Consider the following 15190-nt stretch of genomic DNA (forward strand, 5'->3'; position numbering starts at 1 on the left):
TTCTTGAGACTGGTCTGCTTTGCATTTGTACCAGTTTGACCACAGGTTTCCCTTAGAAATGTCTCATTCTGCAAACCAATTTACTCATGGTGCAGTAACGTAACTGGTGCCTCCCAGGAGCGACCACCAACAAAGGAACCCCTGGGCTTTTATGCATTCACAGTCCAAGAACAGCAAAGTCTCAGCTCTTTCCCCTGAGTCTTTAGCTCCTGCTGTGTCTCTGTCTGGTCACCACAAAAGTCTGGGCACAGTCTTCAGGGTATTCATCTGAGGTTCTGCAATGTTGGCAGCTTGAGAGGAAACGTTCCTTGGACAGGACAAAGTCCATTCTGAATGTTTCTTGTTGTGGGATTGAAAACACTGAATTCCATGGTGCCTCACCATTTTGGAGAACTGTCTTCTAGATTTGGCTGCTGAAGGGTTCACTGGTCAAAACATACGTGTTTACATTACAAATAGGAAAGAGTCTCATTACAACTTGTACTTTCATTTTGTTCTGAGGTCAAATGGGTGATCCCAGCAATATTACCAACTCTGCTGATACATGTCTGTCTTGCTGCTGTAGTTCCTGTCCTGTGGTCTTTTTGATGTACTGTGCAGGCATTGAAAACTGTCAAATAGTTTTATAACCACTATGTAGATTAGTGTAGAATATTGGTAAATAAGAGTATAATTCTTGTTTTAAGAAGAAATCTCAGCCATAACTAAGAGGAAATCAAGACTTTATTTGCATTTCATTGTTGGCTGGTGTTAATTTTTAGGGATGCTTTATTGTGTATGCTGAAGACATGAAATGCAGATAGCTGTATTTATGTTGGAAGACTTTATACAAGATGAATAGCCTAAAACCATTTTAAAGATATCTCTGCTTTAATAAGCAGTTATTGTTGTTGGTAGAAACTCTGTCCCCAGGAAGAGATTATAACTCTAAATCTTAGAACTTAAGTTGTTATACTGCCCCATACTGAGAATTATTTGCCCTACCTAAACCTTTTAAAGCTTTTATTAACTATGGAGGAATTGTGTTAGATGCCAGCTTCTTGTACATGGTAAATTGCTTCCATATGTCAGCGTTGCTTGAATTTTCCAGGCTGCAGCAGTCAAAAATCAGGTTTTCTCTGACATTTTAATACCTATAGGTGAATTCTATCTTTGCAAAGACTTTTTTTAAAAATTTTTGTTGTTACTATTATTACTTATTATTCCTGAGCATCAGCTTTGCTTTCTTGGATTTTTTTCATCTTTCAAACGACGTTAATTTCATTGTGGGACCAGTGGTGTACCACAGTGGAAGTGATGTGCACACACGCCAGTTGAAGCAGCAGTTCTCTTACACATCAGCTTACATGTGGATTGGCTGGACTCTTACTTCTTTTGCTTGTAGAGCTGGTGAAGATAACATCCTATATAATTTGGTCAGTTTGTGTATTGGAGCAACAGAGCCTGTGGATTTCATTACAATCTTGTGTCAATTTTGGAGCTTTTCAAGTTCAGCAGATAAACAGAGAAGCAGAGATAAGCAAAACAAAGCTTATGCAAATAATAATGGCTTTATGCTATTCAGCATGGTGTTAGATGGTGAGAAAGGATTGGAGTTATTATGCTTCACTTACTCAAGGGAATTAATGTTTCAGCACCCAAGACAGATTTAATTTAGATTAAAAAATAATTAAATTTTGATAATTAAAAATTTTAATAATTAATTTTTTTTAAAAGTCTATCAAGTACCTGAGAAGGTGATAGGCTTACTTCACAAGATAAAATGATTCCTATTTAAGAGCTATAATTAATATAACCATTTCTTATTCTTGTTCTTACTAGCTTGTAAGTATCATCCGTAATCTGAAATTGATTTTTGGCTATGCTTCTCATTTAGATGTCTGTGTGGAAAAGCGAGAGTGGTGGAAGCAGTTTCCTGTGCAGCTCTCACATCAATTTGCCTTCATGGCAGTATAACTTTTGCTCTCAACTAACTTTTTCCCATAATTTTAACATTTTAGTAGAGTTAACTGTAAGCGTGAAACCTTTACACAGATGTAAGATAAAAATCAAGGAGTAATAATTTCTCACTGTATAAACAAAACTTACTGACTATTCATAAAGCTAGTATCATAGACTTTAATTTTATTGTAGATAAAGCAATGTGTGTGTAAAATGAATTATTGTTGATTATTTGGGGACTCTAATGTTGTGAATGAAAAGCCAAGTTAGTTAATGCATGGAAGTCATAGTTTCCTGTAGTTAATTGCATGACTACAATTGAAATGTTAAACATCTGTTTAAAAATTACTGTCATGTAGGAATGTGAATCTCAAAACTATTCTGAATAGTATTTATGATCTAAAAGTATAGAACAAATAAAACAGTTTCTATACTGACTCTGTTTAGAATAAACACTTGGAACAATTCTTTCTTTCTACTTATCTATATAAATGCTTGGACTGAAGTGGTGTCTTACACTAAAATACATTTTCAAGGCAATTTTTTGTTGGCAGGACTATTGGGTTTGCTGGTTTTGATAGCAGTGGGGAGGCTACAGGACTGGTTTCTGTGAGAAGCTGCTGGAAGTTTCCTCCATGTCCAGCAGAGCCAATCCCTGGTGGCTCCAATGCAGATGTGTCACTGGCCTAGGCTGGGCCAGTCAGAAATGGTGATAACACAGCTGTGATAACAGATTTAAGATGAAAGGGAAAAAAGTTATTATGCAGATGTAATTGCGACCAGAGAAGAGTAGGGTGAGAACACATGAGAGGAACAACTCTGCAGACACCAGGGTCAGTGGAGAAGGAGGAGGAGGAGGCGGAGGGGGAGGTGCTCCAGGCACCAGAGCTGAGGTTCTGCTGCAGCCCCTGGTGCAAACCATGGCGAGGCAGCTGTGCCCTGCAGCCCATGGAGGTCCATGGGGATGCAGAGATCCACCTGCAGCTGGTGGAGGAGACTCACACTGGAGCAGGTGGATGCGCAAAGGAGTCTGTAAATCCAAGGGAGGCCCCATGCTGGAGCAGCTTGTCCTTGAAGGACTTGTACCCTGTAAAAGAGTGACCCAGGCTGCAGCAGTTTTGGGAGGACTGTGTGTCCATGGGAGGGACTCTCATGGCAGCAGGTCACTGAGAGCTGCTGCTCATGAGATGGACCCATGTTGGAGAAGTTCATGAAGAACTGTCTCCTATGGGATGGACCCCATGGTGCAGCAGGGGAATGACTCCTCTTCCCGAGCAGTGGGAAAAGCCTTGGGTGATGAACGGGCCATAACCCCATTCCCTGTCTCCCTGTGCTGCTGTGGTAGGAGCAGAGCTGGAAGGAAGGAGGGGTGGCAGGAAGCTGTTTTTAAGGGTTATTTTACTTCTCATTATCCTCCTCTGATTTTGTCAGTAATAAATTCACTTCATATCTCTAAGCTGAGCCTGTTTTGCCCCTGATGGTATTTGGTGAGTGATGTCTCCCAGTCCTTATCTCAACCCATGACCCTTTATTAAATTTTCTCTCCTCTGTCCAGCTGCAGAGGGGAGTGGGTGGCTTTGCTGGATGCCTGCCTTGTGGCCAGCATAAACCCACAAAAGCAGGGCAAAATGCCCTTGTAGTCAAAATGAATCCAAACTTGGATGATAATTTTAGAAACCTTCCTAATTTTTTTCCTTCAAAATGGTGTTCTTGTTATTCAGCTGGTGTGTGCTAGTTTGCTCACTTCACAAGTGAGATTATTTTCTTCCTGTTCTGAAATGCCATCCTGTGAGACAAGCTGTCTTTTGGTCTGTTTGTAGCCAGTTTTTCCTTGAATGGCAGGTTTGATAGGGTATCCTGTCACTTAACATAAATTATTAAATATAAGTCACTCTAGATGGCATAGATGAAGAACATTTGTACCTATAGCTGCATTTTACTTGCTGTAACTGATTTCCCTGTTCACAGTTGCTCTTGGAGATGCTGTTACATACAATTAGTCTGTTACAGTACAGGCTTTGCAAAATCTGTAAGTTTGCCAGAACTGAGAATCAAGACTGTTTTCCAATCCAGATAAAATATGGAAGTGAATCAGCCACACCCTTTACTCTAGCATCAAGTTTCTGTTATTAGGAGCTTTTGTGTCTGATTTAGATGGAAAAATCATATCTTTTTTGTAGTGTTTCTGCCAATTCTCGGACTATAACCCTGCTGTCACAGCTGGAGAAGATAAATTCGGACTCTGTGTTAGGAGAATCAGACAGTGCCAGACATGTTACCTCAAAGATCCTTCATCTGGTCCAGAGTCAAGGTAATTATCTAAGCTTTGTGGTTTTAGTAGTGCTTCTTGTATCTCCCTTGTTGGACTTTAAATTTTGACTTAGTGAACTTGATTATACATCTGCCTTTGTCACTGATTGTTGAAAACGTCTGTTTAAGACCATGTTTAATATATCTCCTATAGTATTGGTAGTGCTGAGTCCATTTTGTGTTGTCAAATAGCTGTAATTTAAGTAATAATTCGCTTCATATGTATATATGTCTGTGTGTTATATATGTGTAAAGGGTAGAAGTATCTGGAAGGCAGCTTTCTTACTAATATTTCTCTTCACTTTTTTTTCTAGGCCATCACAAGATTGTTGAACAATTGAAAACAAAAATTAGTTTTAAAATTGACTAAATCTTTTACTTAGAACTTATTATATACATATATGCATTTTTAATAAGTTTTATTATTTATTAAATTTTCTTGTCAATTTGTAGATGATAACATATATTTTTTACTACAAGCCAGTATTGGTCTTTTTCTCTGACAGAAAAAACCAGGAAGGAGATGACTTCTAAGGGCTCCACTGGAATAGAAGTTATCCTGTCAACCCTAGAGGTAAAATGTTTTAATTTTTTTGGTTGTGGGTTCATAGCAGTTTTGCTTTTTATCATCATGAAATGTATATATTTTTGTTATATTTGTATTATGAAATATATTGCTATCCTATGGAGTCTTAAAAACTTGTGTTGGTTTGTTATGAATAGATACTGCCTTTAAGTAACCTCCTCTTGACTTTCTCTCCCTTATATTTAGATATTTTAAGAAATTGCTTGTCACCTATCATTTCTAATCGATGTATCATATTACAAAATGTGTTTTAATTGGTTTTGTGGTTAATTTGGGCTGCCTAGTTGGATGGTTGCTATGTGGGTGCATCCAAAGTTCTATTTAATTTTGTGGTGGCAATTCCTCCTATCTTTAAGTATCCAAACCATTTTTAGACTGTATGCTAAACACAGATCTTTTTTTTATTGCAGAATACAAGAGATCCTCAAACTATTCTAAATATATTGAATATTCTCATTGAGATAGTCTCAGTTGGTAAGTTTTCATTAAGAAGTAGTATATGATTATATTTATGCTTGCTTTTTCAGATATCTTTGGTTTGTTTCCTCTGGTTACTTTTTATTGTTGTTGGGTTTTTTCATAAAGTATCATTATTTTGTTTTTTGTTGTTGATTGCTGAAGCATATGCAGAATTAAAAGAATTTAAAGACTGAAGTTACTTTTCTAATAATCCTACACAATAGTTTGTTGCTGTATGTCTAGCATGTTCTTGCATAGTGCAGTCATATATAAATAAAATACTGATGTTCTAAAGACTAACTTCTGAAGACTTATATCTATATCTTAGATATTTAATTTTTCTTTGGCTTTAGATGTATCAGTTCAGTTTTAATTTCTAGGTTGTGGTCGGAGAGCAAGCGTCTTAGTCACCAAAGGAGGGACACAGATCTTGTTACAGCTGCTTTTGACTGCCAGCAAAGACTCTCCACCAAATGAAGAACTAATGGTGCTTCTTCATACTCTCCTTGCAAAAATTGGTCCAAAAGGTGATATTATGGCTTAATAATTACAGTTTTATAATTGAAACTTAATAATTTTTTTTCTGTAGTTGTGTAAGCATCCACATACTCAGAACTGGTAGAGAAGAGAAAAATTAAAGTGAAGTAAATTAGAGGGGAGGAAAGAATGGTGGAAAGTAGATAAGCAGAGTTGACATCAGTAGAGAGTTCAGTAATTTAACTTCTTTTTTTTTTAACAATTTCAAAATCAGTGTCATTGGTCTTGTATTTCTCTGATGTCAGACAAGAAGATTGGTGTGAAAGCAAGAATAAATGGTGTCCTAAACATATCATTGAATTTAGTGAAGCATAATTTGCAGAACCACAGGCTAGTATTGCCATGTCTTCAAGTATTAAGAGTTTATTCAACCAACTGTAAGTATTGCAGAAAGTTATTTTCTTTCCTATATGAATAAAGCTTTTTATCTAGATAAGGTTAAAATATCAACTCTGAGTGCTTGTTTAATGTTTGTTATTTAAACTATTTTTGTCTAAAAATTTTCTCCTTATATCCTCAAAATGCTTAAATTCTAGACAGAAATATTTTTTTGATCAGTGCTATTGGGTGTGTGGAATTTTGAGCCATCTAATTTGCATAAATGCTGATGTTTAAAGCTCTAAACCAGAAATGCTAATAGTTTGCTAGCAGAAGCACTTAGAGATAAATAATCACTCTCTTTATTATTCATTCTCATGTTTTTTATTTCTGATGTTATATTTATTTCTTTATTACCAATTTAAAACTTGGTTAACACAGAAAATATTTCAATTTAACCTAATTATTTCTTAATTTAACCTTTTCCTTACTCCTTTTGTTCAAGAGCTCCACTCTCCACTATTGGACTAATATTTTTCCACAAGAGCCTAGTTGTTTTGGCAGGCAGTAGGAAATTGATGAAAATAGTGAGGTTCTTTCTGTATCTCTACTGTCAGTTAGATGCTCTTAATTTTTTTTCATTTAAGCTTGAAATGGTTGTTAATCTTCTTATTTATGTGCAAGAAATTTAAAACATGGCCAGGTTCCCCCACAGAGAACTGATTTGATAATCTGTAAGATTATCAAATCAGGTCATTCACATGAGCAGCAGTAATTCATAAAGCCTTAATATTTTCAAAACATGGAAGCTTTATTTCTGTTGAGCTGTCTGATAATGAGGTGAAACACTCCTAAAATGAAAAGTCTAATACAGATAGTTACATTGGTTACAATGCTTATCTGAAAACTTGCTTCATTCTGAAAATGGGACTGAGTCTCTAATTTGAATTCTAAGATCAGTTCTGTTTTTCTGTATTTCTCACCCTTTATGAAAGGAAAAACTACTGTAATTTTTTGTAATTTGTAATTTTCTGATGAGTAGTAATTCTTCAAGTTTCTGTACAGTTACTATCAGAGTAAGTCCTAACTTGACTTAGGTTCTGGTATGATGTTGCTGCTAAGGATAATAAAATTGCCATTTGGGTTCACGTAGTAAGTTCTACAGTGATAACAATGTTTATTATATTGAAGTAAATTCTTAGCTGCTCTCTTCCTAGTTTGTTAGGAGAACATATTGCTAAACTCAGTCAGGAATGGAATTTTTGTGTGTGTCAGCAGTTTGTATTTTCAGTTGGCTGTTGTACTTCTGACATACACTTTAAGTACGTATTTCTCTAACATGGGTCTTAGCATTATTTCTTTTCATTTGCTCCCATTCAAATAGATTACTTTTATATTTTTTTTCTGAGAACATGTATTCAGAGCATGTACTTCAGGAAAGCTATACCAATTGGCATTTTAAAATTTTGTAGCAGACTCTTGGATTTCAAATCCTGGTGAATATACCTGTTTGTCCAAATACTGAAGGGTCATAGTCATATCTTATGACAGCAAATCATAGAACCTGAAATTTTAGAACACCTGCTGTTTCAGTAAACTGTGAATTTCTATAAAGAAAATTGCTTTTGTGTTGTATCTTAGTAACAAAGAAAGCAGAAGCCTGCATTGGAAGTAGTATGTGGTTTTATTTGTAAAGTAATAATAAGTTTTCTTCTTTTCCAAGTTTTAACAGGATTGGATCATCATGCTTATTATGTGTAGAGTACCATCTGCTTGTCACTGTATGTCTTAAAGGACTAAAATGACTAGCATTTTTTGTACTTCAAAATTAACTTGTGTGAATTTTAGTTTTGAGTATATGGATCTTTTTCTTTTGCCTTTCTTACTACATTATGTTAAAATGGATTGCTTTTAACTTCCAGCTGTAAATGCAGTATCTCTGGGAAAGAATGGAGTAGTAGAACTGATGTTTAAGATTATTGGCCCTTTTAGTAAAAGGAACACTAGCCTTATGAAGTAAGTAAGATTTCTTTAATATACCATATGATAAATCCTTGTATGTTTTTTCAAAAGTTACTTGTAAATGGAAAACAACATTGGAGAAATCAAATGCAAATAATATTTGAAGATTAAAGTGAGGGGTGATGGGAAAGAGTATCACAAATATGAGAAATGTTAATTTTTCCCAGTAGAGTAATGCAAAATACTTGAATGTCTAGTTGCAGGACTGGTAAAATAATATACATTATTTTTTATCTCTAATATTCCTGCATGGAAACTGTACAGTGGTTAACCCTAAATCATAACAAGTAGATCAAGACAATCCCATCATTTTTCAGTTTGTTTCTACAGCACTAAGCCTGACAGAGTTCAAGAGCATTTAGTCAATGCTCTCAGGCACAGGATGTGACTCTTGGGAGTGGTGCTGTGCAGGGCCAGGAGTTGGACTTGATGATCCTTGTGTCCCTCTTCCAATTCAGCTTATTCTATCATCTGCTTTGTGATTTTAGTGTGACACAGTCCCTTTTGTTTGACAATAGAATTTTTTTCCATTTTTCTGCAAAGCAAATAGACATCTGGAGCAAGAACATAAAACATAGATTAGGAAGCCCCAGCAATTACTGTCTTGTGGGCTATTATGTTAAAAAGTTGAAATTCACTGGGTAGGTGAAAGTGGTGACTTTGGATTCTCACTCAGGTGGTGGTTGTAGATTTTGGGCTTTTTTGCTTTGTTGGGTTTTTTTAATTTGGATTGGGTTTTTTGGGTGAACATAGGGTTAAAAAGTAGCCAAGTGCATGTAACTGAAGATAATCCTTTCTTTATATACCTCCACCTTTTCAAAGTACATACCAGTGGAAAACTAAATTTTTCATCTGATTAGCAAAGTATTAATCTCATATTGTGCATATTCTAATTTTGTTACAAAAAGAAATAGCCTTATGTGATCAAAATCTGGTGTTTGTGATCACAGGAGTAGGGACCAAAAAACATGTCCTGTTCCTTTAAGGCTCAGCTAAAATTCTATATATGAACGTACTCTTTTATGATGTGACTAATCATGATATCCTTGTTTGTGGTCTAAGATCAGGTGCTTCAAGTCTATCTTCACAAAGAGTTGAAAAATAAGTATATATGTTTTGTAGTTCCATGGTTGAATTGAGGGAACATCTTTGGGTACAAGAAAAATCTCATGCTGAGCATCTTGTGTTGTGGTACACATTGATGGGCATTGCTTCTCAGTATATTCATATACTGCCTGCGGGTATTGACCTACAGTTTTCCAAAATAATGTCCAATACTTTGTGGAAGCACTTGTTCTGCTGCTAACAAAGACATGAATTTCAGAGTATCACAGCCAGTGAGTGTTGGTCATAAACATTACATTTTCACAGTGTTTTTGCAAAAGCTGGAAGCTTGTATAGCTGTTGCATTGATATTTTTAAGTTTTGTCATCAGACTTCAAATACATGATCTTGTAGTAATATAAAAGTGAAATCTGTGCTACAGTGCAACCAGGAAAACATGAAGTTAGACTCTTTATAAGGCTGTAAGCAGTAAATATTTTATATAGTTTTACAGTGTTATAGATTAAGCTTACTGGTTGGTTGCTGTTTTGACTTTTCTTGTTATGTTGACAGGGTTGCTTTAGACACACTTGCTGCATTGCTAAAATCAAGTAAGTGTTTGACTACAAGAAAATGTCTACTTGAGCTATAACGTGTGTGTGTGCGTATATGGACACAGTAAAACTAAGCATTAAGTTGGTAGCCAAAACAAAAATAAGGCTAGGAAACCTATAAATAAGTTTCATCTGCAGTTTCTGATGCTTTATTTATGTTGTATATACATGAATGTTTAATACTTGGTTAGTGTTTTGTCAGTTATGCAGCAGAAAGGCTGCACTGCTTCTGCAGAACTGATCTAGGTCCAAGGTAGACAGATGTCTTTTTACATTCACTCACCTCAGCCATTCAGTAATAGATGTCTATAGCTGAACTCCTGTGCCTCTTTTTTACACATACATCTGAAAATATCTGTTGGATGCCTGGGGAAAATACAGGTATTCTTCAGTACCTTCCTGAATAATTAGGACTTGGGTCCCAATAACAAATCTGTCAGTGACACATGAACTGGAATTAAAGGTAACAAAACCAATGGTGTGTTTCCAGACATGGACTGTCTCAGCCAGCAGCAATTGATCCTCACAATGTCATCTTTGCAGATTTTGAACCAGCATTGTAACTAGTAAGGAATTAAAAACTCATTTTCTCCAAATAGTTGTGTTAAAGCGACAGCATTTGTAGTAGTTTCAGTGGAGTTGAATAAGAATCGAGTTGCGATGATATTTGCAGAAAACCATTTCACACAAATGGTGAGAAATTTCTGTACTGACTATCACAGAGTTTGTTAATGTTTATTCAGTGTGATACCTTAGTCTTACAGTTTGTGTATTTATGAATTTTGCAATTTGTCCTTGGGAGGCTTAGGAAAAGAAATATTTCCAAATTGTTGTCAGTATTCCATTCTGTAAATTGGCAGTTAAACTTTAATATTGAGGAGGAAAATGAGGTGTTCAAAAGGTGTGTCTTTAAAACAGGAGGTCTTGTTAATTTATTTAGGGATATCTTCTCCTTAGTGGTTGTAACTTGTAACTTCATATACTTTATATAATTAAATATTTTCATAACAACATTAGTCTACTATATGTATATATTCCAGCTGTCATACTGATTACCTAGTATTTGGGGTAGAATTATTTTCAGCTTATGAAATTTGAGTGATAGATGTAAAACTATATGGATTGCAAGCAAAAAAAAGTTTGTTACAGGTCTTATATCTGGACAGTGTGTGTAGATAGTGATAGATATGCTTTGTAGAAATATTTTTGGTTTTTAATTTACTGGGTGAAGGCATCTTACAATTGTCTTTTAAGTGTAATGCATGCTGTTCTTCTAGTGAACCATGAAAATTATGTGAAATGTTCCAAGAATGAGTTTTAGGCTGCTGGTCTTAATTTTCCAGTAATTTCTGTTTAGGTTGATGTAAAACTCTGCGAAGGGTGGCTAAAATACTACTCAAACTGAAACAATTCAGTTACTTGGATAATAGGAATAATTTAAACATTGAAAGTAAAATTTGAAAGTAATATCAAAGTCACTGGGCAATTTTAATTTTCTTTCCTAACTTTTTTTGCAAAGAAACAAATGCCAGGAGAGCAGTAGACAGAGGATATGTGCAGGCACTTATAACGATTTATGTTGATTGGCACCGTCACGACAATCGACACAGATACATGCTGATACGTAAAGGAGTGTTACAGTGCATTAAAAGTGTTACAAACATCAAACTGGGAAGAAAGGCATTTCTTGATGCCAATGGGATGAAAATTCTTTACAACACTTCACAGGTAAATTCATCCTGATAGGGGTTTTTTTGTTGTTTTTGCCTTTTTGGCTATGACCTCAAGTTTGTCACATCTCTTAAGAGATTGATGGTCATTCCTGATTATGGGGATAAGGATTATATTCTGTACCCCACTGAAACATTAAAAGAGTATAGAATTAAATTTGTATTTGCTGTCATTTTGCTGTGGCTATCTCTGGGAGGGGCTGTAGAATTTATTTTTAAAAAAGCAGGGGTGAAAATGCCTTTCTGTGGTGAAGTTTGGATTTTTATAGAAGATGAATTTGAGTTGGTAGAAGTTTTTCTGTCCTTTAAAGAAGACATGAGCCATTTTTTTTGTAAATAGTATATAAATGCAGATTGACTTTTAATTTGAGAAATACTTTTCTTTATTTTCCTGTTAACAGGAGTGCCTTGCTGTAAGAACTCTTGATCCTCTTGTCAATACATCCAGTCTAATAATGAGAAAATGTTTTCCCAAAAATCGTCTTCCTTTACCAACTATTAAAAGTGCTTTCCATTTCCAACTCCCAGTTATTCCTGCCAGTGGTCCTGTGGCTCAGTTGTACAATTTGCCTCCTGATGGTATGGTGATTTTGTAGTACTTTGTCTTTGAGTATGTCTAATTTTGCTTTATGGAAAGTGGAATCAATTGCACTTGTGTTGTCTGCTAAAAGGACTCTGAGACACTTCTCAATGAGCAAAGGGTCTGTGACTATTGATGGGGAGCACCAATTTCTAATGTTAAGTTTAAAGTGATAGACATTTTGTCCAGACACATGTGGTTATAAAATAAAAGAGGAAACAAGGACTAAAAGATGTTCACCAAACTCTGAAGTGTAAAGAACAGGCTGTATTCAAACTTAAATGGTCTTTTCTTTCAACTCATGCAGTGTATACATTCTCCTATGTGGAATGTGTTGTAGTGTATGTCCTGTCTTACAGGAGCTTGTATCCCTTCCTTTCTTTTTGTTATTTTGATAAGTTAGGATGTGACAAATTTAGATTAATGTTTGCCATTTGAAGCACTGGCTTTTATATGTTATTGTGGTTATTCCTTCAATTGCATGATAAGAAAGTAGAGCTGCTTTCTTGGACTGTTGCAGTCTCTTGGAAAACGCTGTACTGCAAAGCATTTATATGGTTCTTTGTAGAAAATTGATTCATTCCATTGTGAACACCTTTCATTATTTTCAGGTAATTAATACATATTCCAATAAGGTATACTATCCAACCCAGGAAGCAACTAATAAAGTTGCTATCAGAAAGTTAATCTGAAATGAAGGGTCAAAGTCAGCTTATTAATATCTTTTATTCATGATATCTCCTGAAACAAAATGTAATCATAGTCTGAAAGTAAGCTATCCTATTGGGTTTCATGTGGGTCAGACTCCAGTAGTTCAAAGATTGTTTATGTTTTGTCTTCAAAGGAGAAAATAGATTTAGAAGTGTGTTTCAAAACCCACAGAAATTAAGTCTCTGCTTAATACAGTAGATTGGTACTGTATAATGCCTGTTTAGAAATGTCCTAGTTTACTAAAGGGAGGTAATGATATGATTTTTTAATAGGTTTTTTACCTGTTACAAAAAGAAGTGAAAAACCTAAAGGAAATAGGATACATAGTGCTTTGAAAGGAAGAAGTTCTATATTAAAAGGCATGTGGAATGTTGCGGGGTGGTAGAGGTCTGGGTTTGTTAAAAGTATAATCTTATATAGTCAGTATTGTAAAAGCAGTACATGTAGTCATTCTGAGTACACTAAAAAATCAGCATAATTTGTAAACCTCTGAATGAGCCTTTAAATGACAAGCAGCAAATTTTCTTCATGGAAAACGCTATAGGAAAACTTAACTGCCCCAGCAGTAATTTACTAGTTGGTTTTCACATTTTTTTCAAGGAGTACATGAAAAAGAAAATAAACCCAGAACATCAAAAATCTTCTTTGAGCATGTATAGTTGGATTAAATGTATAATCTGCCTTTCAAAACCTTTTTGTATTGTAGTGGATGATGTAGTAGATGAAAGTGATGATAACGATGATGCTGAAACAGAATCCGAAATTGAAACTGAAATTGATGATGACAAGGACCAACATTATAAGGTTGGTAGAGACAAAATTAATAGGCAAAAGTCAGATATAGCAATTTTTTATTTAAGTTGCTTGAATCTGATGAATAAGTGCATTTTAAATGTTAGAAGCAGTTTGAGGAGGTTTTCAGGGCAATTTCTAAAATTAAAAAAGCTTCAGAAACTTAAAGAAGGTGGGTGCTGCTTAAAAATATCAACCATTCTTGTTCAGATTGCTTCAAGATTTTTGTTAAAATTTGTTTGCTTCACACGTGATGTATCTGCAGTGCAGTGGAGCAGAACCACAGACTCCTTTATCAGTGTTCTCTTCCCAACTTAAACTTCTCTCAGCCTGCTTTTCTCACATAAGCTGGTCCACATGTAGGAGCTGCTCTAACCTTTTCCAGAATTCTGGACTGGGATTGACTGGATCAGTGTTTCAGCAAGGTAGCTGAAGTTCAGCCAGCTGTAGAGGTAGACATCATACCTCTAACTGTTTTACCACTTAGGGAAGATATTGTCGTGTTCTCTAGCTGCCATCTGGGACATGGATGAGTATTTAGTCAGAACTGCCTTATTCTGTATTTTTATGTTATGTGTAGTTAGGAGTTAATAGAATTGTCAGTACATGAACTGGAAAAACATATTAAATTCAAGGATCTCATGAGCCCTGATGGAGGGAGTATCTTCCATAGAAGCAGTATTGCTTTGTCACTGCAATCAGATGAAATCTTCACATTCCAAGTTCTGTACTGGGAATATACACAGATTTCATGTAAAATCTGCTATCTGTGTATAATAAATTTGAATGAATGCAAGAAAATTGAGATGTTTGTAATATTGCGGTTGAAATGGAGGCTTAGGCATACTAATAATGCTGAGCAGCCTAAATCTTCATCTAAGTCTGCAGTTCAGCTGCTTTTAAAATAGTGGTATTTTATCTTTTAAAGCATGGCTGTCAAGATTAAAGGTGAATGTTTCGGATTAATGTTTTAGAACATCATTAATTTTGGATGCAAGATTAATTTGTTCTGGTGATCTTTCAGAATGATGATATTGAGACTGATATTAATAAACTGAAACCTAGACAGGAACTGGGAAGATCCATAGAAGAACTGAAAATGTATGAGCAATTTTTCCCAGAACTTTCAGAAAACTTTCAGGTAAAGTATATTTTTCCCAGGACATTTCTGGCCATGTCAGGTTGACTCTGGAATATACTTTGATGTTCTTTTTTTGGGTGGATAGTTCCTCTAGCCAAGAATCAGGGGTCTGCAGTTCTGGACCTACATATGGGAGCACTTTATCGTAGGTTATTTAGTTAGGTGTTATGGTTGCTTCAGTCTTACTGAGAAGGGGGTACTGTGGGTAGCTATAAAGGAAAACTGTTTTCTTTCTGATGTCTGATTATTGTATACAGCAAAAAATAAAATAGAGAAGAAGGATGTGTGATTTCTGAGAGTGCTTAATTGTATTAGACATCTCTTCAAATGCTGTACACCTACTAAAAATAAGTAGTTAAAATATCCAGGCAATTGCATTGACTTTATACTTTGTTTTTAATGAAC

The 15190-nt window shown here is 35.3% G+C and overlaps 1 protein-coding gene across 1 annotated transcript in view; it reads left to right on the top strand.

Annotated features, from left to right (window-relative positions):
• AGTPBP1 (ATP/GTP binding carboxypeptidase 1) overlaps window positions 1-15190 on the top strand; it is a 66073-nt gene that overhangs the window by 12824 nt on the left and 38059 nt on the right. Inside the window, exons 4-14 of the mRNA XM_066568805.1 lie at window positions 4122-4252; window positions 4758-4825; window positions 5248-5311; window positions 5677-5823; window positions 6079-6210; window positions 8074-8167; window positions 9791-9828; window positions 11351-11559; window positions 11963-12140; window positions 13559-13656; window positions 14669-14785. Of these exons, the coding sequence (XP_066424902.1) occupies window positions 4122-4252; window positions 4758-4825; window positions 5248-5311; window positions 5677-5823; window positions 6079-6210; window positions 8074-8167; window positions 9791-9828; window positions 11351-11559; window positions 11963-12140; window positions 13559-13656; window positions 14669-14785 (1276 nt within the window). The remainder of the gene's footprint in view (window positions 1-4121; window positions 4253-4757; window positions 4826-5247; window positions 5312-5676; window positions 5824-6078; window positions 6211-8073; window positions 8168-9790; window positions 9829-11350; window positions 11560-11962; window positions 12141-13558; window positions 13657-14668; window positions 14786-15190) is intronic.

The sequence above is a fragment of the Molothrus aeneus genome, chromosome Z (genome assembly GCF_037042795.1).
Source record: "Molothrus aeneus isolate 106 chromosome Z, BPBGC_Maene_1.0, whole genome shotgun sequence".
In the NCBI taxonomy this organism is placed as follows: domain Eukaryota; kingdom Metazoa; phylum Chordata; class Aves; order Passeriformes; family Icteridae; genus Molothrus; species Molothrus aeneus.